Genomic DNA, 25,528 nt, shown 5'->3' on the forward strand with positions numbered 1-25,528 from the left:
CAGATACATCAAGTTAGAAATCACTCACGGAGTGCATTAAACTCTTAAAGACCACAATGCTTTCAACACCCAGCACAAGAGAAAATGAGGGGGAAAAGATACTTTAATAACTACAATAAAGTCATGTTCCGACCATATTGGGAATGCCTGTTTGTGCTATAATCTATTAACATAGTTCGAGGTTTTCCATTTCAAGATGCTACATAGTTGTTAGATACATGCTTTCCCATCTATGGTGCAATTACTTGGGATTTAATTCTTGTGTAATGCCCCTTATGTAATAAATTAGTATTTGTTCCCAAAACATTGCACCGCGTAGTCGGGGTATTAATTTAAATAAACTTTAACAAATCATCCTCCTACCTCTGGTTCTCCTTTCTCCGGTACAGGGTCGCCAAAAACATTGAACATATATGAGTCAAATAATCACAATGCAATATGAAATGTAAAATATATCAGGCATTTCCACATAACTTAAAGAACATTCCCCAAAATGTACATGCTCGCCCGAAAAAACCCCCAAAGAGAGTATGTGTGTGTATACCAAGTGTTGCTAGGTAGAATATCTGCTTCCCGAGTGGAGTTACGGCACCGCTAGCCGCCTTTCATCCAATTAAAAAACAGCGGCGGTATGTAGCTAGGCAGCTTTACGTGTCTCGGACCAATTGGAACAGTGGCGGCCTAGAAGGGCGCAGGGAGCCGGAGGCAGGCGAAGGGAGAGCGACCGAGTCCCGGGCGAGTCAGGCGTCAGGAGCCGCACGATGCCGAACAAAACTAAAAAAGAGAAGGTAATGCATGCCAGATGCTGGATTTTAATCCCGCTGACAAGGAAGTTGCGTTTTCCTGTTTTTATCGGCTAATACATAAACGACTGCATGTCTTTAATTTGAATGGCAAGCGGCACACTGTGTTATTATTAAGGCCTAGCTAGTATTCAGACCACGCAAAAGCGCCCTGCCTTTTTCCCCGTTGTGTTTATCGGCGTCTTTGGGGCTACAAAAGGCATTTGTAATTCAGGAACGTGTTTGGGCGCATGAGTAAACCTTATTGCGACACGATCCACTTTCCACATGCAGGATCGCTGCCTACTTGTATAGTATTGTTTTTCAGTGATTAAGAGTATGGCATCTGTCAAGCGAGTCAGTCGGCGAAATAACGTTTCAAGTTCTTTTTAAAGGAAAAAAACAGTTGTATGTGCTTCGCGTAAAAATAACTGCTTCTCTACATCAATGCATGACACGTTTCTTAAGTAGTGTATATTTTATTGGCGTGCTGCATCGTTGCATTACCCTCACACTTATAAAGTAAACGGACGCAAGTTTAATTTGCAGTTCTGGCGTCTAGGCTGCCGGTACCATAGAAAGGCGCCAGTCTGTTTATCCGTCATTGTGGATTATATGTGCCCGTTCTCCGCGCCGATCGTTAATCTGTTGCGGCGTACCGCGCGGATGTGATCAAACGTTTCCTCTCAATGTCACTGATACGATGGGATGGGGGGGGGGGCGAGGCGATACCGAGATGTTGCCAGGCCGTTTTCCAAATTATCGGGAGGCATTTTTTCCTGCAACACCGGTATGTTCTGTATCTTTCATATTGGTGTAACTGGCTGTCTGCTGAAGTCACGCCGGGGGGGGGGGGGGGGTCATGTCTACAGAGCAACCTGGCACGGCAGCAGCAGTCGACAGCAAATCATAATTAAACCCCAAATCGCGTCTGAATGTCCATTACCGTAAAGAGTCCCGCTGTTCTGGGGATGTGGTCAGATTTCTGCCCTGTTCACAGGAACCGGCCAAATCTGCCAGAAGCAGCGCAAAGAACAGCACCGTGAGTGCGGGAAAGGACGAGCATCCCGATGAGGTAAATCACCGTCAAAACGGGGAACATCACTCTTTAGATCAGGTAGATGACCATTCATGTCTGAACACACTTGGTTCTCTGCATGTTCCCCGACTAACCTCAGCATATGGGTCTGTGTGAAATGTACCATTCAGCTGAAAAAGAGCATGTGGTAGACCAGCCGCTCTGTATACAGTTTCCTTTGTCAGATTTTAAAAATGTGCTTAGCCCGAATTAATATAAAAACATCCCGCTGTTAGCACTGCAAGCCTCTCTGACACCTCTGATATGCTGATATTGAGAACCTGTTTAAAAGAGAAGCATATTATTTGTATAGTTTACATACCTTTGATAAAACAATTACTGAAGTAAAAATTTTAAGAATGCCCTGTGGAAATCTGTTCCCATTTAGGCTGCATGAAGATGACTGTCCAGGTCTTTTCTGTCACCTGAAAGGTGCTACCTCTGAAAGCCTGAGGTTTTAGGGGGGTGGCCTATAAGGGCTTTATTTGGTTCTAGGTTAGATGATTTCTCCCAAGGGAGGGGCAGGCTGTGCTCTGTGGACACTGTACAGAAGTAAGAGTTTCACCTGCCTGCCATCTCCTAATGTCTGAGAAAACGGAACAAGTGCAGGACTTCGGAATCGCACTCATTGTTCTGCTTGCTTACTTGCTGCCCAGAGAGTAAAGGAAGGTTCTGCACTAGTGAGGCCCCTTGTTCTTGTGTTAATGGACGTTTGAGTGAATCATTAACTTTGTAGCCATTATAGCACTGATGAAGCATGAGTCCATTCCGTTAAATGAAATTTTACTGTCGAATCCATATAATACTTATCTGGGTCTCCCCATGTACAGAGTAGTGGGGAAACCAATTAGGACATTAGGATTAGCACTGATCACAGTCTGATTTCCTGGTTACTGAATGGCGCTATACAGCAGAGGTAGATAACTTGGAGAGCGTAATGGGGACTCGGTGTGTTTCTCATTTATCTTGAGCTTGCTGAATCCGAGTGTTGAATGGTGCTTGGGATTCATTCTGTGCCTGCCCATCCCAGGAAGCAGGGCATGGGCAGCACTGCTTTGGATGCCACTCACAGGCCAAAGGCATCTCGGACTTACTGGCTCCCTTGGACTTTGGCCTGTGGGTGGAACCCGCAGAGAAGGCCATGCTAAATGTGCGTGCCAAGCGGAGCAGCTTGTCTCGGACTCGCAGAGCCGGAGGTGTGGCGTGCCCGAAAATGACCCTGGAAAGAGCAGGAGTGATGGACACACCGCTCAATAAGGAGAGCAGGCCCAGGCAGCTGACCAAGAAGCTGCTCGATCTGTTTATCTTTTTTTTTTTTTTTTTTTTTGCGTTTCTTGTGTGGGAAACAGAACCACAGATGACGTAACGTTTGGACCCGTGCCCAGTTAATCTGTGGCGGTGTCTTCCAGCGACCTGTTCTGTCAGCTCCAGAACATGTTTACTGCAGCTTCTGTGAGTTTGAATCGAGTTGCGGTTGCCATCGGTGACAAGTCAAAGGAAATGTATTTGATTACCGAGGGCCGGACTGTGCATTTAGTGCACATTTCCGTTCGTCACAGCGTGTTCTGTTCGGAGGTGTGTGCTGGTTGTCTCTGGTGCTGTTGCCGTCCAGCATCCGCGAATCATTGTGCGGCTCCCAAAGGACAGTGTGAGCTCCAGCTTTTTGGCAGCCTTGTCTCTGTGCTCTTGCCCAGGTCCAGAGACGCCCACGGCCCCCCCGTCGTCCACTAGCCAGCCTCTCACTCTTTCCTGTGTTCCGGCCTTTGACATGCTTGTTGTATACGGCTGTGTATTGACTTTTCAGCAGCAGTGCTCCTGGTGTGCCACAAACAGGAGGGTATCGATTAAATTTATTTCAGGAGCGGGTCCATCATCCCTTTCTGGTGGTCCTGGTCGCCTCCGGTCCAGGGTACCCTGATGGCTTGGTCTCAATAGGCTTCCTGTCTGTGTCCAGCTTTTGCTCTAGATGTTAAAGGAGTGTTTATACGGAGTCCGGTTTAGGTCATGGCTGGATGCTAACTGAGCTCTGCTCAAAGTGCTGCCCACATAGGCTGGCCAACGGGTGGCACCAGCCCCACTGGCCCATTTTGTTTCATCCTACGTTCAACCAATTGCCCTCTAAGGTTGCTTTTCTATGGCACCAAGTACAGTACTTTTGGTGTGATAGTTTCAGTTCTTTTACCTTTTCATTGGCTTCAAGTCGAGTACCAGTACCAAAAGTGCCAAACCAGCTGGGGTTTTTCTTTGGTACCTTAGTACTTTGGGGTAGAACTTGAAATGCGTTCTTTTTGATTGGTTATGCAAATAGCCTGCCTCAGAAACAATACAAACGAAAAATGATAAATGAAGTAAAAATAAAAATTCAATTTCAGCATAAGAACATATACAAGAAGATAATCTGGATGGATTGACAAGAAATTAAGAAGTATTTCATTGAATATACTAATACAGCTGATTTCACATAAAGCGTGCTGTCCTAGTCATGTGATTTTGTTGTAATAAATATAGGGGTATTTATAAAACAAAGAAGAGTTCAGAAATTTTTCTCAAACCCGTCTTCGAGTGATTTTAATGGCAGGGATGAAAATGATTATGATTGTCTCAGAGAATATATGCAGCGCTCCTGCAAAAGCAGTGGAGGTAAAACTTTAAACTAATTTTTAAACACATAAGAATTTATAAAAGGAATAATTAAAATTTCAAAACTTGCCAAGTTTTTTCTTTTCTGTATGACAGAGTAACAGAGTGAAATATTTTTGTGATACTTTAACCCCTTATGCTATAATGTCCGTACAGAACAAGCTTTATTTTAATACAGCTGATCAGCGATGTAAGGATTGTATGTGCATAACATGTGACACTGGTATTAATATCGCCAAGGTGTATAATATACTACAGCCACTTTTCAAATTCCATACAATATTCCCTGCCTCACTTTGTCATGTCATTTGGTGCCGGTACCAGTGTTTACACCAGTGGGAAACCAACACCTGGAAGTGTCATATTTTTGGTACTTTCTGAAGCCCATCACTCCACATTGGTGTTCTCTTTCAATATTTAACCGTCCAGTGTCACTGTCTGTGGCAGCTTCTTTTATAACCTGGTGATAAAATAGGTTTTGGACAATGTTGGCTAGGGTTACCGTGTGGGGCAGTTTGGCTGTCTGCATCTGCACAGCCCCGAGGCCACCTTCCCTGGAGATGGAAAGGTGGTTTCACCGTTGCTGAGTCTTGTAATGAGCGGCTGAAACGGTAGACACTGTTCGTGGTCGTCTTACAATGAGGTTGCTTAAAGTCAACCTGAGACTGGGATTAGATCAAAGTAGGCCTTATGCATTACTTATCTGCTGCAGGTAGCATATCCACTGTGAAAGGTGGTCCGTTGATTTTTCTGTAGCTCCGTTTGTGTTCTGATACCCGTCATCCATTGCTGCCAGAGCCAAGAAGCAAATGTACAGATTGTTCTAAAATAAGTGAGGGTGTTCCCAGGTTCTGCTGCACTGAAGTCACAGTCGGAGCATGTGTGGCTCCCTTCGTGTCAGCTCTGGCTTTCTGGTTTCTTTCATTCACATCCTCAACCATTCCCCGCCATCGATTATCCATCCAGCTGTTGGCCTGTTTTTTCATCTATCCGTATAATGTTTGGCAGTGCTGTGATGTTGTAGGATAAGCTGGTAGTGTTCTTTGGTCTCCATAGGTATCTTAGGGACATGTACATACATGTCATTTTTAGGGTTCTGGCCCAACCTACCTAGAGTTAAACCTTATGATGAGCACTAATGTAAAGCCTGAGAACTCACGGCACATACACACGTGTTTCGCATGTCCTCTCTTCAGGCCCAACAGCAGCAGATGGCCAGCAAGAGGCCCAGCAACAGCACCCCCCCGCCCACCCAGCTCAACAAGATCAAGTACTCGGGGGGTCCACAGATCGTGAAGAAGGAGCGCCGCCAGAGTTCATCCCGCTTCAATCTGAGCAGGAACCGCGAGCTGCAGAAACTGCCGGCCTTGAAAGGTAGCCAGTGGGACCTGGGACCCTCCCATCCCATTCCACAGTACACACGGGCCCCTTGGTCCGGCTGTTTGTGAGGTAACTGGGGGGACCTGGGACCCTCCCATCCCATTCCATAAGGGCCACTTAGGGGAAGATGGTGGTGCAGGAGGTAGTGCTATCGTTCGGCAACCGGAGGTTCAAGCCCTGGTTCCTCCTAACCTCATCAAAGTGTCCTTGACAAGACACTGAATCCCAAATTGCTCCCGATGAGCAGGTTGGCGCCTTGCATGGCAGCCTCCGCCACCGGTGTATGAATGGGTGTATTGGCATGAGTTGTAAAGTGTTTTGAGTATTTCTAGGAGTAGAAAAGCGCTATATAAATGCAGTCCATTTACTTGTTTTGGCTGTTTGTGAGGTAACTGGGGGGACCTGGGCCTCGCCTGTCCCATTCCACAGTACAAACGGACCCCTTGGTCCGGCTATCTGAGAGCTAGCCAGGGAGACCTGGGGCTTGCCATTCCATTCCACAGCGCACACAGGCCACTCAGTCCGGCTGTTTGCTGTTGCAAGATAGCAGTGATCACTGTGTTTATCTGATTAATGGTAATAATTGGGCGTAACAGATGATGATATTTCTCCTTTCCCCAGCACAGTATTGAGAGATTATTCTTATTTATGCTGCCTAACACTGCAGTTGAATTGCATCTGCACCTCCTCTTGTGTGCTTAGCGCGCCACAGCGAGCCCTGAGAGCCAGGGCTCGTCTCCTGAATCGGGAAACTTTAAGTCCTACTCCAGGATGGCCTTGGGGTTTAGGGTTTGCCCTGTCTCCTCTCCCATGTAGGGGGAGTTACCGTTTGATGGGTCCTAGACGCGAAATATGATCAGTTGCAAAGGTGTAGTAATTCACTTTTAGTTCTTATCCTTCATCTATATTACTGACCTCAAGCAACTGAGCTTAATTTCTGGTCCTGTCCATCAGTATGTGAAGGAGAAACTGTGATGTGTGAGCAGTTTTGCCCTGTAGACATATTTAATAGCATCCGTTCAGTGTGGGCAGGATAAAATTATTTGGTGGAATAATAGAGGCTTTGAAGCAGTGATTGACACCTTACTGTGATCCCTCCCACAGTGGGGCTGTTATCTCCCTTCAGGAGTGTAAACACTCAACTTTGAATGCCAATAGACACCTACAGCTGGTAACAGACAGCCTTCTTGACCTTGAGGAATGATCAGCTCTCCCAGTTGGCACACTGTACTGATAAATCCTAGAGCCTGACTCTTTAACCTGCTTGATAGGGCCCTCAGGAGCTATCATGAGGAGATCAGGGAGATGAGTTGACCAGGTGAATTGTCCTACCCGTACCACCAGGCAGCTGAATCCTGTTGTGATAAATCTGTAAGATTCTGGCACTGTAGGTGTATTTGGGCTCCAGCAGCCGGGTTTGCTGGAGGAGAGCTCCGCATGGTCACGTTGCAGGTTTCTACTCAGGCTTAAATCGCTGTTTGCCTCATGGGTTCCTTCCAGGCCCAGCGTGTTATCAAACTGCGTGTCGGGAATTAACGTCTGGCCATGGCTGTGTGCAAATGAGCAGCCTGGCAACCGAAGGGGCCCTGTGTCTTCCCAGGGCAGGGGGCGTGAGCTGGCGTGCTTTCTGGAAGCAGGTGGTAAATAAACAGCGGAAGCTTCTCTTCCTTCTTTTGTGTAAGGACCTTATTGTGTCATTCATCTGCAGCCCTCCTGCATCTCTGCCTCACACTGCCAAACCCCTTCATCCATGTGTGCCAGCATTGTTCCCCTTTCGTCTCCACCATCTTAGTGAACCAGGCCCACTCATTGAGCCCTTCACACAACTCCATCCTTATGGGAAATCGAGGTTTGGCTTTGGGCTGTTCCTCGTACCCAACCACAGGACACAGCTGCCTGCCGTTGAACTGTGTGATTGGTCACCGCCAAATGAATGACTCTTCTTTTATTGTGAGCTGGTGAATGGGGAGATGCACGGGAGGGAAAAGAGGAACTGGACAGGTGGAGTGATTATCTTGTTAGTCATATGTAGTGCATTTCTGACTGGGCAGAATGAGTAATGCTCTTATATTGTTGTTGCTCTGACTATTCTTCTGAAATTATCGATTGTCTCAAGATTAAAGACATTCCTTCTCCTGCTGCTCAATGGCAGTGCGGCCTACTTGTACTGTGATGACACACTAGACCATGAGGGCATTAAAAGCATCGGAGAAGGCCAAGTACCTTGGATGCAGATTGTCGTAAGTTTGCGAAGATTGTGCTGTTACTTCTGCAAGTTTGAGCAGAGCTATTGTGAAACTGGTTCAAACAGCCCAGCTAGGTTTCCATTATCTTTTTGACCCAAAGTGTAATCATGATAGAGGTCTTTATTTCGTAAGTCTGATTTTAACCAGCATTTTGGTTTTGACTTCAGTATGACGCTGATCTAATGGCATCTGGTTTCTCCCAATTTCAGTTGGTAGGTAGTGGTAGAGAAGACAATTGTATCTGCATTGTGGGAGGGAGTTCAGGTGTAGATGGAGCAGCCCATCTAAGCCACCATGCTGAGGTGTAGATCCTAGGAAGGTCTACTCTGGCATTCAGTAGCCAATCAGCAGGAAACTCTGAAGACTTCCGAAAGCGTCTATTGACATTGTTTGACTCTTGTTCAGTTGAGAGTATCAGTTCCTGATGCAAACCATTTGAAAGAGTAGAAGTCTTTGATGCTGTAAGTGACTTGCTCCATTTCGTGTCTCTTCGGGCACTGATCTGTGTCACTGTAAGGCTGGTAACCTTCAGATGCTGACCTCAGAAACACAATGCTGTCCTGTGATAGGGCAGTGTCAGTGTAGCGATCAGTTTCCCCTCATTGTCTTTAGGACCTCTGTGGAGAACCTCTGTAAGACTTTATCAGTCCTACATCACTGATCCAACACCATGACTTCGTCAACTGAGCATCTGAACTGACTGTGTGCTTATTGGCTATGTAATCTTACCCTTTTCCCCTCTGCTGCCATGACATCTCAACCTGTAAGCTGGCGTGGCGGCTGAGGAAGGGCTTGGTCTCCAGGAACGCAGCCTTGGAGAGAGAGGAAGCGGGTACTTCGTAAACAAAACCATAAAGCAGCTTGAAAATCATAATATTATTGTCATGCTAATTCTCATGGTAGGAGGCGACTTGGTTTCCAGTAGAAAAAGTGACCTTGGTCTTAAATATGCTTGTATTCAGGCTTGGTTGCTGCTAAACATAAGAAACACTTTGGCCCAGTCAAAGAGGACATTGTGGCATCTGCTTTTCACTCCCATTGGAATCGGCTGGTGAAGAGCTTTCAGGGTGCTGTGAAGTGTGTTGGGGATATAGTAACATCAGCCTGATCAATGGGCCGCCTGCAAGACATGCAACGGCATGGTGTGAAAATGCCTCACTCACATTTCAGACACCCCGGCCCTCGTCAACAGCTGCCTGTAACACGTGATTCAGCTCATCTAATGACTGTTGAATAAAAAATAGAAAATGCTGCCTAATTAATTATTGCTGCTGTAATTAATTGATGTGTGTGCTGTGTGGTACCTGTTCCTCACCCTTGGTAGTCAGTGATGCGCTTGTGGGTGACATTCTGTTCAGCTGCATGGCTGAGGATGCGAGTTTGGTCCCAGGGACCAAAGACCCCCAGGGTGATGCTGCTTTGGTTGAGCTGGAGATCAGGCTGAAGGATGAGGGCTCTGTATTGGGGGCTGAATGTATAACCCTTTTAAATGGGCGTAAAGTGTTCAGACCTAATTGCATGGCTCAGACACATATTTGATGTCTTAATGTACTCTCTGTTGTGCCTCTCTCACATCCATGTGGTGTCTCCCCCCATGGTCTTAGTCTTTTCTGAGTTGGTGTGCTGTGAGTTGGGAGAAGGGTTCCTGTTTGGGAGATCTATCTGTGCACCCCACGTGTCACGGGAGTTAAGCTATAGGCCTTGGTATATGTGTGCCGGTGTAGCTGTACCTTTAAGCTTGTGCTCTTAAAATGGATGCAGTTATCATTTTGTCATCATGATTTATAGTTTAATTCCTTTTTGCTGCGGTGGTTGATGATTGGTTGAACTTGGAGATGAGGCTGGTGCCAGTTCAGTGGCAGCTAAACTAAGAGAGTTGGTGAGGGGTCTCCAGCAGGGAGGGAGATCCGTTTGGTGCCGGGTTCTGGAGCCAACAGCATCACAGTCATGTGGCAGTTTGGAGCAGCACCTTGTCTTTCACCAGGCCAACACGTTGCTCTCCCAAAGCCTGGAACAGTGGTTGAGTTTCTGGAGGAGCCTTGTGAGGGAAAAGGTGGGGCTTGTTTCCGCATGGTTTGATAAACATTGGCTTTTGTGTAGTTCATGAACTCTGCGAAATCCAGGACAAACAGTGTACTGACCTTTGCAGCACCGAATTGTCACGCGTTACTGAGCGCTGTTAGAGACCATGGTGACCGGCCACTTCCTGATCGCAGCAGTTCCTGCTGCTGATACGGAGCCCTTCCACGACAGCAGAGTATTGTGTGTCTGGACTGGAAAAGCATGTATTCTGGTTTCACAAGCGTTTGTGCTGTTTGGGTCCAGGACAACCACTCTACAAACATACCCTTTCCTTTGGTTAGCGCAGTAGCATGGTGAACATTCTGTATAAAACTCTGTGATACGCCCAGCTGTGTTTAGATTGCAGTGGTTTTTAGTGTGGGTTTAGTGTTTCGGTTGAGCCATCTTAAAGTGTCCTTAAGCCATAATGGTAACATGCTGTTTTGCTCTGGCTTAGCAGAATAGCACTGAGTGTTGATTACTCCAAGACATTTATTCCCTTCAGAATATCATTCTATTGTACCGCAGTGTGAAGATCTTATTTGGTTGACTTGGTTTTTGACTTTGAGCATTTGTCTAGCACTGAGGCATACTCATTTTTGTTTGTGCTAGCACCCCCTTACGTGTAGTGATTGTACTGAGCCTGGGAGAACTGCGATGCATATGTTGTGGGAATTGTCTGTCATGCTTTAAGAGCATTTTCCTGCAGGAATCCTTTAGAGATGTGGATCCAAGTATGTCCCGAGTGACTTGGGTGACTGGATCATGTGGCACATTAGGGGGGCTTGTTATCTGGGTATTGAGGAGAGGAGATGTCATTCTTATGCTCGGGCTCCATGACGTGGGGGGAAAGTAGAATCCAAGACAAGAAGCAACTCCTTGACGTCTTACCTCTCACTCTCTCTCCCAGATGCCCCACCCATCGACAGGGAGGAGCTGTTTGTGCAGAAGCTTCGGCAGTGCTGTGTGCTGTTCGACTTCGTCACTGACCCGCTCAGCGACCTCAAGTACAAGGAGGTGAAGCGGGCCGGCCTCAATGAGATGGTGGAGTACATCACACACAACCGTGACGTGGTCACCGAATGCATCTACCCAGAGGCCGTCATCATGGTGAGCATGCACACAGCACCCCCTGGAGGCTACACGCCTCCTCTGCCGCCTGCAGAATATTGATTTTGACAGTAGATAACTTAGTGAGCATTGAAGCTCTATTGATTTTTGACAGTCGTCCTCCGCCATCTTGACCCCAGTTCTGCCCAGGCTGCGTAGCTCCTCTTCAGATCTTATCTTTCATCCACCATTAACCACAGTGGGAAGTTGGATGAATGAAATCTGACGGCTGCTCCCAGCGTCCCCTGAGTGTCTGGGTGTCTCTCTGTCCTGTGATGATGTCATCGTAGCTCCCCTCCCTTGCGCGCACACAAACACACAGGAACTCTGCTCCCCAGTCTTATTCCCAGTCCGTGTCCACCTTCCCCCCTCCGCCTCTTTGCACTGCTGTTCTCTTACACGCTCACATGCTCCAGCACACAGCCAATCGCGTGTGACGGCTGAGCCTCACCGGTCGTGATGGGTGGGGCCAGGCTCAGTCACGAGTTAGTGGCTGGGACTTCGGAACAGCCAGAAGAGCCCACATAACGTGAAGGAAACGCGATCTCAGTAGATGGCCTGGTTAGACGTGCTGGGCTTGGCATCCCCTGGAGAGCTGCAGGCAGCGTGACTCACAGGCCTTCGGAGAGCAGTACCTGTGTGTGACATGCACATGGCATAATGAGACACAGTGAATCCTAGCCTCACCCCCCCCACCCTCCCTTTTCAGCCACGTCAGATAGACTTCTGAGATTTCAGTGTGTGGATTAAGTGTCTATGAAATGGCACTCACATGCTGTCCCTTTGCCTCAGTTCTCAGTGAACCTCTTCAGGACCCTGCCCCCATCCTCAAACCCCACAGGGGCAGAGTTTGACCCGGAGGAGGATGAACCCACGCTGGAGGCAGCCTGGCCCCACCTGCAGGTACAGTGCCCCCGCAGCCTGAGCGTCACCGGCCAGTCTAAATATGGCCGATGTTATTAGTCCTAACCACCACAGAAAGTGTGTGTGTGTGTGTGTGTGTGTGTGTGTGTGTACACACACACACCATTACACTGCTAAAAATATTGTGCCACATGGTAAACAACAGTCCATGGACAGGTTGGCTATGCCATTGAACAGTGTGTGCGGCATGGCTGATGAGCAAGGATTGGTTAAAAAGGGGTTTCAATTTGATTGTGAGGAAATGGTTTGCAAGATACTGTTTATACAGCACATGGCAAGGCAGGCAGTTTTTTAACCACCTAAGATGTTAGTACCCACAGGCAAACCCATGGAATGTCTGGCTATGCGCAGCGTCTCCCACACTTTCTGAAGTAACCATCCATCCATTTTCCAAACCGCTTATCCTACTGGGTTGTGGGGGGTCCGGAGCCTGTCCCAGAATCAATGCACGAGGCAGGGAACAACCCAGGATGGGGGGCCAGCCCATCGCAGGGCACACTCACACACCATTCACTCACACATGCACACCTACGGGCAATTTAGCAAGTGCAATTTGCCTCAGCATGTTTTTGGACCTGGGGGGAAACCGGAGTACCCGGAGGAAACCCCATGACAACAAGGGGAGAACATGCAAACTCCGCACAGTGTAACCCAGGTGGAGACTCGAATCCGGGTCCCAGAGGTGTGAGGCAACAGTGCTAACCACTGCACCACCATGCCTGAAGTAACCAAACCGCAGCAAACACTTCTTACTAATGCAAAAATTCAAAATCTTGTTTATTATTAATTAGGGATGTAACGATACACCCAACTCACTATTCAATACTATTCACGATACGATTCCACTTCTTAACAGTGCAACTGAAATTTATGGTTTTCCCTTTTAATAATCTTTGCTCAACTCACCGTGGTGCCGGTGGACATACTGAAGCATCTTCGTTGTGCTATTTGTGTATGTTATCAGTCTTTTACCATGTTAGCACGTATTTTTTGTCTTGCCTGTGCTTTTCTCGTATTTTCGTTGGTGATTATCGGAAAGCTAAAATGCTGCCAAACCTCCCATTTAAGATCGGGCAGTGGATCCATTCATCCATTTTCTGAACCTGCTTAATCCCAACTGGGGTCGCGGGGGGAGCAGAGCCTATCACAGCAACACCGGGCACAGACAGGAAGCAGCCCCGGGCAGTGGCCTACACACCACAAGGCGCACACACTCACACAACTGCAGGGCCAATTTAGACTCGCCGGTCATGCTTTTGGACCATGGGAAGAAACCGAAGCCCCCAGCAAAAACGGGGAGGGCGTGCGAACTCCACACAGCAAGGAGCTGGGACAGAAGCCAGGACCTTCCTGCTGTGAGGCAGCAGTGCTAACCACTGCACCACTGCGCTGCCCGGCCAAAACCAAACGCTGACGTACGACATCGACGTGAATATGCAGTGACATCGGCGTCGAACTGACGTGAAATCAAATGTAATATTACACCAGTTTTTCTGTAAAAACTACTCCTAAAATAGCAATTTCATTTTCCACATCAGCCAATTATTATTATAACGAATTATTAATTCGTTATTTTATTTATCCGTTGTTTTGTATTTGTAGAAGTGTACAGCTGTTGATATTTTTTCTCATACACAACTTTTGAAACTAGTACTAAGAGACATATTAAAAAGCACTTTTGCTATAATGAGTCAGTTTCTTTTATATGTACAGTATTTTATATGCCATAATTAAGTTTATTATTGTTATTATGATACAAGCAGTGTTTATTGTAAGGATACACTTGCTGGTTAAGTACTTAAATGGTTAATTAACATTATTGCATACATTACAAAAAATGATCTATGTTGTGGATTGTGATTACAACCACAAGTATCATGATATTACATTATGGATATAACACCCGCCCCACTCAGTGTGCATGCACAGCTGTGTGCCCCGCCCTTCACCTTCCCTTCTCCCAGTAACGCTGTGTGACAAGTGAGGTAAAACATTCATGGGAAACATGTCTGCTATTTGGAGATTCTTCAGTGTGGGACAAAGACATTCTATTCGTAGTGTGTAAGACATGAACAAAAAGTCAGTGGGGTGCCCCAAAAGTATTTGAAACGACCAATTTAATTTGACACTTGCTGAGCCATTTTAATTTTTAAAATATTTTGCTTGCCGAAGGCTAAGTTCATTAAACAAGGGTTAGAAAATGTTTAGTCTGCTAATTGTTGAACTTAAAATTGGAATTGGTGAATTAGAATTAAAATTGGCGAGGATCGGTATCGGCAGAAAAGACTTAAAATAATCAGCAATTGGGGTCAGCGATGTAAGATGCGATCATTGCATCCTGAAATTTTTTTTTGTCATGCTGAGCTGCTCACTATGTATTTCAATGTGTGTGATGTTCAGCTTCGAATTCCTAGTGGTGTAGTGCTTGTAATTGGTCCTCCCTCTGTTCTGTGACAGTCTCCCATCATATGGAGAGTCGATTCAAATGTCCGTCTGTTTGTTTGTTTACCCTTACACAACCCCTGCATCTCTTGTTTTCTTGGTCCAGCTGGTGTACGAGTTCTTCCTGCGCTTCCTGGAGTCTCCAGATTTCCAGCCCAACATTGCCAAAAAATACATCGACCAAAAGTTTGTACTGTCTGTAAGTATCTGCTCAGGGCCTGGGCGCAAAGCATCTGTTTGTCATGGCACCCTGTGGAGACATTATGATTTTGAGCAAGTGCTCACCCCTTGCCTGCAGAGGGCAGTACTCCTGAGTAATTGGCCCCTTCTTGTCATTATAAATGCTACTGGCAAAGCTCCGGTTTCAGACTAATTGATTTATTATTGGAAGCTGCCAATCAGCTGGTTTATCTGGAGAGGCAACGATGCACAGAGAGCTGCATTGGCTGTCGCAGGCACCTTAAAGGTGCTTAGCCACACCCTAATGACAGCCAGTTAAGCCCTCATTGGCCAGAGATAAGCCTAGCATCAATGGACATGTTCAGCGCCCATCGCGGGTCCGGAATAGCTCACGTAGCCTGCCGGCTTGGGTCTGCCCCACAGCTCCTAGAGCTCTTTGACAGCGAGGACCCCAGGGAGCGGGACTTCCTCAAGACCATCCTGCACAGGATCTACGGAAAGTTCCTGGGCCTCAGGGCTTATATACGGCGGCAGATCAACAACATATTCTACAGGTGGGTGCTGCTCCAGGTCTGCCCTCCCTGTGCCGAAAACCTCTTTGTTCGTGTCGGGCCATTTTCTGACTAATTCGGAAACTGCCTGAGAGAAACTCAGGAGATCCTTAATGTCTTTTTAAGTTTAATAATTAGACTAAACATTTTCTAACCCTTCTTTAATTAATGTCTTTTTGGAAGCATTAATTACTTTAATCGGGGTATTTTTAACACATCCCACTTCCAGGTTTATATATGAGACGGAGCATCATAACGGGATTGCAGAGCTGCTGGAAATCCTCGGGAGGTGAGTGGCCAGCTCCGTAGATCTCTCGCCTCTCCCGCCTGTCAGATCCTGATTTCTGATGGGCTCTCTGCTGCCCCCTCCTGATGGTCTTTTGCAGCATTATCAACGGTTTCGCTTTGCCATTAAAAGAGGAGCATAAGATGTTCCTGATCAGAGTCCTTCTGCCTCTGCACAAAGTGAAGTCGCTCAGCGTGTATCATCCACAGGTACTGATGCACGTCAGGCCGCCAGGCCTCACCGCCGTAGTGTGGAAGCCATATCGACACTCTCAGATGCTTATCTCTTTCCCCCCCCCCCAGCTGGCTTACTGTGTGGTGCAGTTCTTGGAGAAAGACAGCAGTCTGACGGAACCGGTAAATTTACATTTTATTGGCCTTGGTATTAGGCTTGGGCAGTTTGACAGTATTACGCCATACCCTGGTATTTTGAAATCCCCACGGTATTATTTTTAATATTGTGAAAAGTATAGGTGTTCCTCTCTTCATGCATTGTAGTGTACAGTGTTTGTAGTGATTGAAGTATCACTTAAGTTTTAAAAAAAAAAAAAGTTAAAGAATAGTGCGCATGCAGGAGCTAATGTCGCAAGAACAAAATGCACCGTGAATGCTCCTAAGGCACATGCGGCCTCAGATCAGGCCGGTGTTTGCAGATTGGGCAGGTGTCAATAAACGAAGGATGATATTTTTAACTCTTCAACAAGGAGTTGTCTCCTCGTTTTCCAAGTGCTCAGCTTCTGCACTGATGAATCCTTTTAGGCTATCTCTGATTCCAGAGTTTACTGAAGCCTACATCAGGTCAGGTCTGTACCAGGAGTCCAGACTGCATGACCATATGAAGAAATAGATACCGGCCACGCTGCTTTGCTGTGTGGCTTTGGCTATATTCCATAGACAGTTCAACCAGAAGGTTTTCAAGAGATTTTCATGGCTCTGGAAATTACTCTTAATATGCTTGTAATAACCACGTTATGCTTCAGATGGCGCTGTACTGTATTTCGATCCCTTACTGCCAGAGTGGTCATAAGATCAGTGAGTGGTGTGTTGTGACCTGATTGACCCAGATAATCAACTGTAACATTCAACCTCGGCCCTTTTGAAATGCCAGTTCTATAAGACAAGACGGTTATATCCCACATTGCATATATCTCAAGCAATCACATCGCAGCATCTCACTTCCCTGCCTCAGGTGATCATGGGTCTGCTCAAGTTCTGGCCCAAGACCCACAGCCCCAAAGAAGTGATGTTCTTGAATGAGCTGGAGGAGATCCTGGACGTCATTGAGCCCTCCGAGTTCATTAAGGTCATGGAACCTCTCTTCCGCCAGCTAGCCAAGTGTGTGTCCAGCCCCCACTTTCAGGTACGCTGTCGGGGGCCTGGCTTTCCACAGAGCACAGCTTAATGTATTCAGGAAGTCTTGGGTCTTCTTGAGATTGGATGTGAGCAGCATTTTGGTTTCAGGTGGCGGAGAGAGCCCTTTATTACTGGAACAATGAGTACATCATGAGCCTCATAAGTGACAACGCAGTGAAGATTCTGCCAATAATGTTTCCAGCACTGTACAAGAACTCCAAGAGCCACTGGAACAAGTATGTCTGCCCCGTGTAGCTGTGTCCCCAAAGAGTTTACCATCATGTCTCTTACCATGAGCCGATGTTCGCCTCCCTCACCAGGACGATACATGGATTGATCTACAATGCCCTGAAGCTCTTCATGGAGATGAACCAGAAGCTGTTTGACGAGTGCACACAGCAGTACAAGGCAGAGAAGCAGAAGTAAGTGCACCCCCCTGGTCCCCGAGCGTGGCTCTCCATGCAGCTCTGGGTGAGGTTTGATGGCGACTGGCGTGTCGTGGGGCTGTGGAGCACCTCTCTGAGGTAACCACCTGACTGATTGCAGGGAGAAGTACAAGCTGAAGGAACGAGAGGAGATGTGGCATAGGATCGAGGAACTGGCCAGGCAGAACCCCCAGGTACCCCCCCCCCCCTGTGATGTCACTGACACATGAAACACATCCTCTGACTGAACACCCATTGATTACACAGACGTGGGTATACAGCCATTCTTGAATTGTGTGTTTATTGTGTTTTTGTTACATAAATCACACACACATCATGTAGTCAGTAGATGCTAAAGCTGTTTTCACACTGAGAAATATTCTGCCAGACTCACCCTCATATCTCCAGTGCCGCCACTCTGCCCTTGTTTGGCAGCTGAACAGCCATGGCTCCTTGTCCTCTGGAGATCTCTGCTGTCTCTTTTCTTTTTTTATTATAATTTTTTTTAAACAGGACAGTACACCAATGATTATACATGAATAATCTCGTTGTATAGCATTATACAACAAAATCGTTGTGTTTCACTTATCCATAGCGTCCTGTGGAGGTTTTGAACTATTTTCCATGAAGGAAAATAGGAAAATACATGGAACACAAAAAAAGAGGGGGAGTAGGGAATGTGCAGAGAGAATTCATGTGTTGTTGTCACTTATGTCTTATAGGTTATAGTTAAACAATTGTTTTCTATTTTTATAGAGAAATTGTTGGAGTCTTAAATCATTAATTCCGTTAGATGTCTCTTGTAAATTTCGTAGATGTTGACCCCAATTAGACCATAATTTAATGAAGTTTTTTTGTTTGTAGCCGGATTGAGAAGGTGACTTTTTCCATTACTTATATTTCATTGGCAATATCTATCCATTCAGCTATTGCAGGAGGGTCTGGAAGTAGCCAGTAACGAGTTTCTTTCCAGCAGATGTTTGTATATTAAATAAGTATCCATTGGTATTGGTAGGGAGTCGGCGTTTCCTAAAATGAAAGTAGAGAATTGGAGAGGTATTTTCGTTGAAAAAATGTCTTCCAGAATTTTATGTATCTTCAACCAAAAATCCTTTATAAGTGAACAATCCCAGAATATGTGCCAATGACTGGCATTCTGATTCCCACATAATCTCCAACATTTATAGTCATCTCCTGTAGTGTTTTTTTTTTTTTTTTTTGTATAGGTGTAATAAAAAATCTAATTAAACATTTCAAGCCAAATTCCTTCCAAATATATGAGTTGGTATAGTTCTATTGAGATTTACAGCAATTGTCCCATTCAGTCTCCAAGATTTCTAAAGTGCCTTCCTGCTCTCATTTATTTTTAACATATATAGTGGAGTATGATTTTCCTATTGTGAAACATTTATATAATCTAAGTATAATACTTTTACTCGGTTCCAAAGAATATGCTCTTAAGACTTCTTTCAGTATAGGGTTGTTCATATCTAACGAGTAAGGTTTGATAGAATGATTGAAATAGTGACATATTTGTACATGTCTATAAAGGTCTTGGCTTTCCAAATTATATTTTTCTTTGATAGTTTGAAAATTATACAACTGTCCCTTGTTTGTTATTGAGTAGAATGTTGTTATTCCTTTGGGTATCCATGTTTCAAACTTGCTGTCCATTTGGTTAGGTTTAAAATCAGTATCATATGCACACCATCTAAGTATTCTTAGTTTATCTTGTAACTTATACTCCTCCTTAACCAAGTTCCAAATTTTAAGCTGGAATTTTAACGACGGGTTTTGAATATTATTCATAACGGGCTGTAATTCTGTAATTGGGGGGGTTGGAGACATTGACAGTTCGATCTCTTTCCATCTAGCATAGTAGTTTTGCTTGCATAAGTACATTAATGGCCTAATTTGAGCTGCATAATAGTTATCCCTTATGTGTGGCATCGCCATACCTCCTTTCTCTTTTGGTAGTTGTAAAGTCTTAAATCTTATTCTGGATTTTTTCCCCTTGCCAAATGAACCTAGAAATAATTTTATCCCAAAATTTCTGTAGGGAGAGATTGGAATAGGAATAGATATCTTGGAAGAATGTTCATTTTTGCGGTTTCAATTCTTTGAATAAAACTCATGAAAGGGTTTACGGTCCATCTCTGTATATCCATTTTAATTTTGGCCACTAAGGGATCGTAATTAGTCCCTGTCAGTTTTGTCATATCTCTAGGTAGTATAATTCCTAAGTATTTTAATGTAGTTTGATTCCATTTCAAATGAAAATTGTCTTGTAACTGTTTTGGAACATTATAGTTTAAGGTCAGTATTTGTGTTTTCTGCATATTTATTTTGTATCCTGCATATTTACCATACGTACCTAGCATCTTAAATAATTCTGGAAATGAAGTTGAAGGTTGTGTTAGGTAGATTAAGATATCATCTGCATATAACGCTATCTTGTGTTGTTCTTGGTGTATAGAAATACTCTTAATATTGTCTGTCTGTCTAATCCACTAGGCAAGAGGCTCTATGTACAATGCAAAAAGCATTTGGGGACAATCCACAACCTTGTCTTGTCCCACGATCTAATTTAATAACGTCAGACAAATGTCCATTTATTTTTATACAAGTGGTTGGGTTGTTATACAATGTTTCAATACTGTGAATAAAATCTTTGTGAAATCCAAAATCTCTCAGGAACCTTAAATAAAAACCTCCAGCTTTTTTGAATGTGGCTTAATATTAGATGCTCATTACATATATTATTATGGGTTTGTCTTTGTGAGATAAAACCCGTCTGATCTGTGTGGGTGATCTGAGGAAGAATCGTTTCAATTCTTTTGGCTAGAATTGATGTATATGATTTATAATCATTGTTAAGAACTGAGATTGGTCTATATGATCCGCAGTCCTGTTTCTTTTCCTTCTTTCGGAATGACAGAGATAGTTTATCTCCAAGTTTTTGGGATTATACCATCTTTTAAGGCTAAATTAATTATCTTCACTAAATTTGGTAGAAGTTCTAGATGGAAGGTCTTATACCACTGCAAAGAAAAACTGTCTAGGCCAGGTGCTTTATTTGCTTTTAGTCTAGAAACTGCGTCATTCACTTCTTTTTCTGTTATTTTCGCTGTTAGTTTCAAATTTTGTTCCTCTGTCACAGTAGATAGGTTAAGAGAGTTTAAAAATTGAGAGATTTGCTTTTGTTCTAGAAGGGGTTCTGAATATAATTGTTTAATAATTCTGGAAAGCAATCTGAATTTCTTTTTGTTTGTGTAAAAGAGTTTTGGAATCCGGGTCTTTAATCTTATAGATACTAGCATGTTTGTTGCTATTTTAGTTTCTTTGCTAAGAATTTAGTAAATCTTGGTCCCAAGCTTTAGTACCTTTTGTTTTGTAAATATCATCTTTTTCTCATTTTCTCTTGAGTATAGGGTATTTATTTCATTTTTAACCTTCTTAAGTTTTGTCAAATAATTTTAAATTTGGTTCTGTCTTGTGTTTTGTCTCATTCTTCTAATGGTCTTTTTTCACTTTGATATCAGTGCTGGTCTCTCTTATCTATCCTATTTTCCTGTGTTACAGTTGTAATTATCGGTTGTTCTCTCAGGGGGGTTTCTGTGTCGCGCTGTAGGGCTTATTTCACAGACTCAAGGACTTTTTTTAAGTTCTTCTTGTGCTGATGCGTAGGACTGGCATGCGCCTCAGTTTCTGCATTTTCTCCTTTTAGCTTTCAAAGCTGAACCCTTCCCTGCGACCTGGGATCCACTCCCAAGACGAGGTCAGTTCCTTGGACACTTCCCCATCTCCGCCTCTTGTCCCAGATGCAGACTAACTCAATGGTGTCTGTAACAGTGAGGCTTTAGGGGCCCTCCTCAGAGGAGTCATTTACCACATCACTGCTGCTAATACTGAGCTTATGCAGTGAAACTATTCCACATATTTACAGAAAAAATTATAAACCTCCTGGCTGAGTCGACTTTTACGGAAGTTGCTCTATACAGCCGTAATTCGTTTGTTGATTTCTGTTTGTTGATTTCACTTGCCACCAGTATTTTCATGCCGGGGTTGCGGCCTCAGCATGTCATTAAAGAGAGCTGTTTTGTCCTGACAGTACATGATGTACAGCGAGAGCCCTGGAGGCCTGGCTTTCTACTCCATGGAGACGGAGACACCCACCGCTGAGGACATCCAGCTTCTCAAGAAGACTGTGGAGAGCGAGGCCACGCAGGTGAGCGGCCATGGCCAAGCGACGCAACTGCGGGAGCAGATAAATCAATAGCTCATGGAGATTAAGCTGAACCTCTAATGCTAAAAGATGTGCATTATTAAGTGTTACTAAGTAGCTCAATAAGTAGAGCCCTGTGCTAGCAACATAAACAGGTTATGAGTTTAAATCCCAGGGACATACATAGGCAGGGTGGTCGGAGGCTCTTTTTCAGAAAACCAAGTGGGCTCTTCGACCGATAACGTCAGGGAGGGAGTCTGCTTTAATCTTGCGTCATTACAGAGAAATCTCCTTGTAATAGCCTTCTATTGTGAGAAGTGCTAACGTGGTTTAAGGCTGCAGCGATAGACCCAGCTACCCAACAAGGCCGCCTGTCGCTAGTGTGGATCGTTATGCTGACGTCTGTCTTTCTGTCGGCGCCCCCTACCTTCCAGAGCATGAAGGAGCTGAAGAAGGATAAGGTGCTGATGCGGCGGAAGTCGGAGCTGCCACAGGACGTCTACACCATAAAGGCGCTGGAGGCCCACAAACGGGCTGAGGAGTACCTGACCGCCAATCAGGAAGCTCTCTGACCTGAAATGGGTGCCCCCCCTCCCTGTGTCTCCTGGCTCGCGCCCTGTGCCACTCCAATGCTGCCTGTTGTACGCCCCTGACAGCCCCAGAGGACCCCGTGTCTGTAGACCTCTCCCTCTTTCACACTCGTATACACACACTCACCGACACCCAAACATTAGTCTTTTCAGTGAAGCGCCTGTCTGTAGTTTTCCTTTCCCCTCCGCAGCCCCACCCCGGTCCGCAGACCCCTGTCGCTCTTCTCTGGCCCTGCTGGCCACGCTTCCGAACCTCCCTACCCCCAGTTAGCAGCATTAGCAGAGTCGCATCCAAGCAGCCTGCCCTGAAAGGAGGAGGTGCAGGCTTGCTGTGTCTCGTCATTTGGGGCCCAAGCAATGTGTCACTACTCTCTGAAACAGACCAGCCAGTGTGGCGGCCTAGTGACCCCCCCCCCCCCCTTTTGCTGCATAATAGCTAGGAAAAGCAGCAGGTACAGGGATGTACTTGAAATTGGAAGAATCTCACGTTTGTGTTAGTAGCACTTAGCTGTTCTTAATTATGTCAGTATTTTTATTGGTTTTGTTGCTCTGTGATAGCAATCATGGTCTTTCTCTCTGTGCTGGGTCAACTGTAATGTGCATACCTGCATTTTAACAAGACCCCTATGACATGAAAAGGCAAGCTCTCTGAACACCAGTCCTGACCTGAGTCCTATGGAGTGTGTCATGTGACCTGGCCTCTTTGAGCAGCACTGCTGCTGACTCTTCAAGCTTGAGGATGTGGCATAACGTTTTGGGGGAGCATCTCATGTCTGCTTCCTCCCTCTCGCTCCCTAACATCCGATCCTATTGTAAGAATGTGAGAATTACTGCTCTGACGGGCGTTACAAGCCACATGACAGCATCAGAGTTTGGTCTTTATATGACTGTGTCCCATGATGCTGATGGTACCACAGTTGTGGGCCCTTGTTCTGTCACTTGTGGGGCTGGCAGGTGATGTACTGGTGGTTCCTAGTATTTGCACATCTTACCTGTGTGTGTCTCTGTGAACCATGATATCAAGGCTGTCTTCCACCTGCCTCTGCTGGAGTAGTTTAAGTGATCTTTGATGACAGCATTCCGTATTGTGAAGCTGATGGTGGAGGCCATGTCTTGTAGGGTTCTTCAGTGTCTACATCTCCGGTGCTAGTTGTTTCACCTGTTTCAGGACATTTACAGTATCTTCCCCTTCCTTCCTGGTGTCCCAACACACTCCTCTGGGTGGCCCCCTGAGAATTCAGTGTCACTTCTACCTGACCCCTCTGGAGAATGTCTTTGGAAGCACATTAGCTACACCTGACTACACACAGTATTCTTTCCTCCTTAGAAATCTAATTACCCACCACACACACGCACACACCAGTCCGGCCAGCCCTGCATTGCTCGGAGCTGTTTGACCACCTTGGTTTTGCCTGGCGTCTTCATTTCATGCTAAATTTCACTTGACCAAAAATGCAGAATCAACGGAGCAGTTTCCTTGGGTGAGAAATGGCGTGTCTCCCATATATCCAGATGACCTCGTCTTTTTTCCAACATGTTCCAAAATTTCTGTGCAGTTTGCCCTGGGGGAGTAGCTTTGGTCCACTCCAGTCCAGGCTTTGTCTTGGTGTGTCTGGGAAGGGGCCGCATGTCAGCATGGTCCTGACTTCTTTGGGAGTCTGGGGAGGGAGACCAACCCGGTCCAGCTTATAGACATATATAACTGCATCCTCTCTTTGGCTTTGAAACTATGATATTGTAACCTCATTTCACTTTTTTATTGTTATGTTTTTCTTTTTTTATATATGTCCAGAAGTATTGCTGTGGCTAAGCGGTTTCTTTTTATTATTCTTCCTCAGGACCTCTTTGTACACATCTCTCCTTTTTTCCTTTTCAATGAAAAGCCTCCAAGTCTGCCTGGTGTTTTGGTAAAGAAAATAAGTACAAGTACAGAAAAAAAAGACAAAAAAAAAGAAATTAGGAAATATCTACTCATCTCATATGCCCCCCCTCCCCACCCCCAAGACCTGCTTGATTTATTTAGGCTCTCAGAATGTGATCTACAATTTCGCTGAGGCGCCTTACGCAATATTTAAGGGGGGAAAAAAAACAAACAAAAAAAAAGCATTGGTATACGGAAGAGTGCTATTCAATCCTCTTATTAGGACTATATACCGAGAGAACATGCTTACTATTCAGGATCATAATATGGGGAAAAAAAATGAAAGCCTGCAGTTATTGTTGCTGATATTTGTGTTTTGTATATTGTATGTATATTGCTTAGGGTTGCACCACCCCATGGCCCGTCCGTTACCTTGACGCTCATAGCTCTTACTGTCATACACGCCCATTCTGGGCCCGTCCGTCACACCCAGACCTCAGCCTAGCTGCACGACATGCCCGCTTGGTTGCAAGTGTCTGACCCTGCAGCCTCAGTCCCTAGACCATTGCTTAGGTAGGGAATTATTATCCACATGAGGTGCTGCTGGACACAGTGACTGAAGCTGTAGAATCCCCACCCATTAAGACTGAATAACCTCTGAATGAGTGCTGTAATGCTAATTGATGATAGCACCCTCTTAAGTTCAATAAATACTAATGACTTCCTTTATTATTCATTTCACATACAACATAGCACTGGGGCTATGAACGTTTGACCTTATGAGCATTTCTTTTAATTTTATTTGCTACTACTGCTGAGCAGAGGAGATGTTATTTTCAATCATTTTCTGCCATATAATCATCTGTGGGATGGGAAATAAACCCTCTGTTACCTTGCTTCATTTAGTGGCTTGTGACTGAAGTTAAGAAATGTATTTCGCTGTCAAATAGTTATATTTGCATAACATAGATAAGTGGTTAGGCCCCATTGAAACTTTCCGTGTCTGACAGTGCATTAATGGGATACTCCTTAGCATCTGAGGTCTCACTCTGTCCAGCAGCTCGTCTAAATAAAGAGGACAATTTGAATGAAAGGTTCTCCCCCACAGGATCCTCCCACCCCTTGCCCAGTCGCCACACTAATGTTAAGCTGCTTTGCAGGTCATATGTACATATGTTGTACTTTAATTAGGTAGAGCATTACATAGTATGAAATGTCATTTTGTACAGATGTTCATGTATGTACAGAACAAAATAAAAAGTCTCTTGAAACAAGAAGCGGCAAAGTATTATCACCAGTTTATCGAAAATTGATTGATTGCAAGGTCACAGTGTAGATATGACTAATTTTGCTTGCTGGGTGACATGTATTACTGATAATGTAACAGTCCAGTCT

General features: G+C 45.1%; 1 protein-coding gene across 1 annotated transcript; it reads left to right on the plus strand.

The window, feature by feature from the left end:
* The first annotated feature begins 645 nt into the window (after positions 1-645).
* ppp2r5d (protein phosphatase 2, regulatory subunit B', delta) lies at positions 646-25,410 on the plus strand. The gene is made up of 17 exons (XM_049008669.1): positions 646-788; positions 1,783-1,857; positions 5,697-5,874; positions 11,098-11,297; positions 12,090-12,200; positions 14,770-14,862; positions 15,267-15,397; positions 15,624-15,683; positions 15,781-15,889; positions 15,983-16,036; positions 16,869-17,039; positions 17,141-17,268; positions 17,353-17,454; positions 17,579-17,651; positions 21,185-21,235; positions 21,569-21,685; positions 22,117-25,410. Exons 1-17 carry the CDS (start codon positions 762-764, stop codon positions 22,252-22,254), a joined length of 1,818 nt encoding a protein of 605 aa, XP_048864626.1. The 5' UTR covers positions 646-761; the 3' UTR covers positions 22,255-25,410.
* The last annotated feature ends 118 nt before the right edge of the window (positions 25,411-25,528 follow it).

The sequence above is a fragment of the Brienomyrus brachyistius genome, chromosome 3 (genome assembly GCF_023856365.1).
Source record: "Brienomyrus brachyistius isolate T26 chromosome 3, BBRACH_0.4, whole genome shotgun sequence".
Taxonomy (NCBI): domain Eukaryota; kingdom Metazoa; phylum Chordata; class Actinopteri; order Osteoglossiformes; family Mormyridae; genus Brienomyrus; species Brienomyrus brachyistius.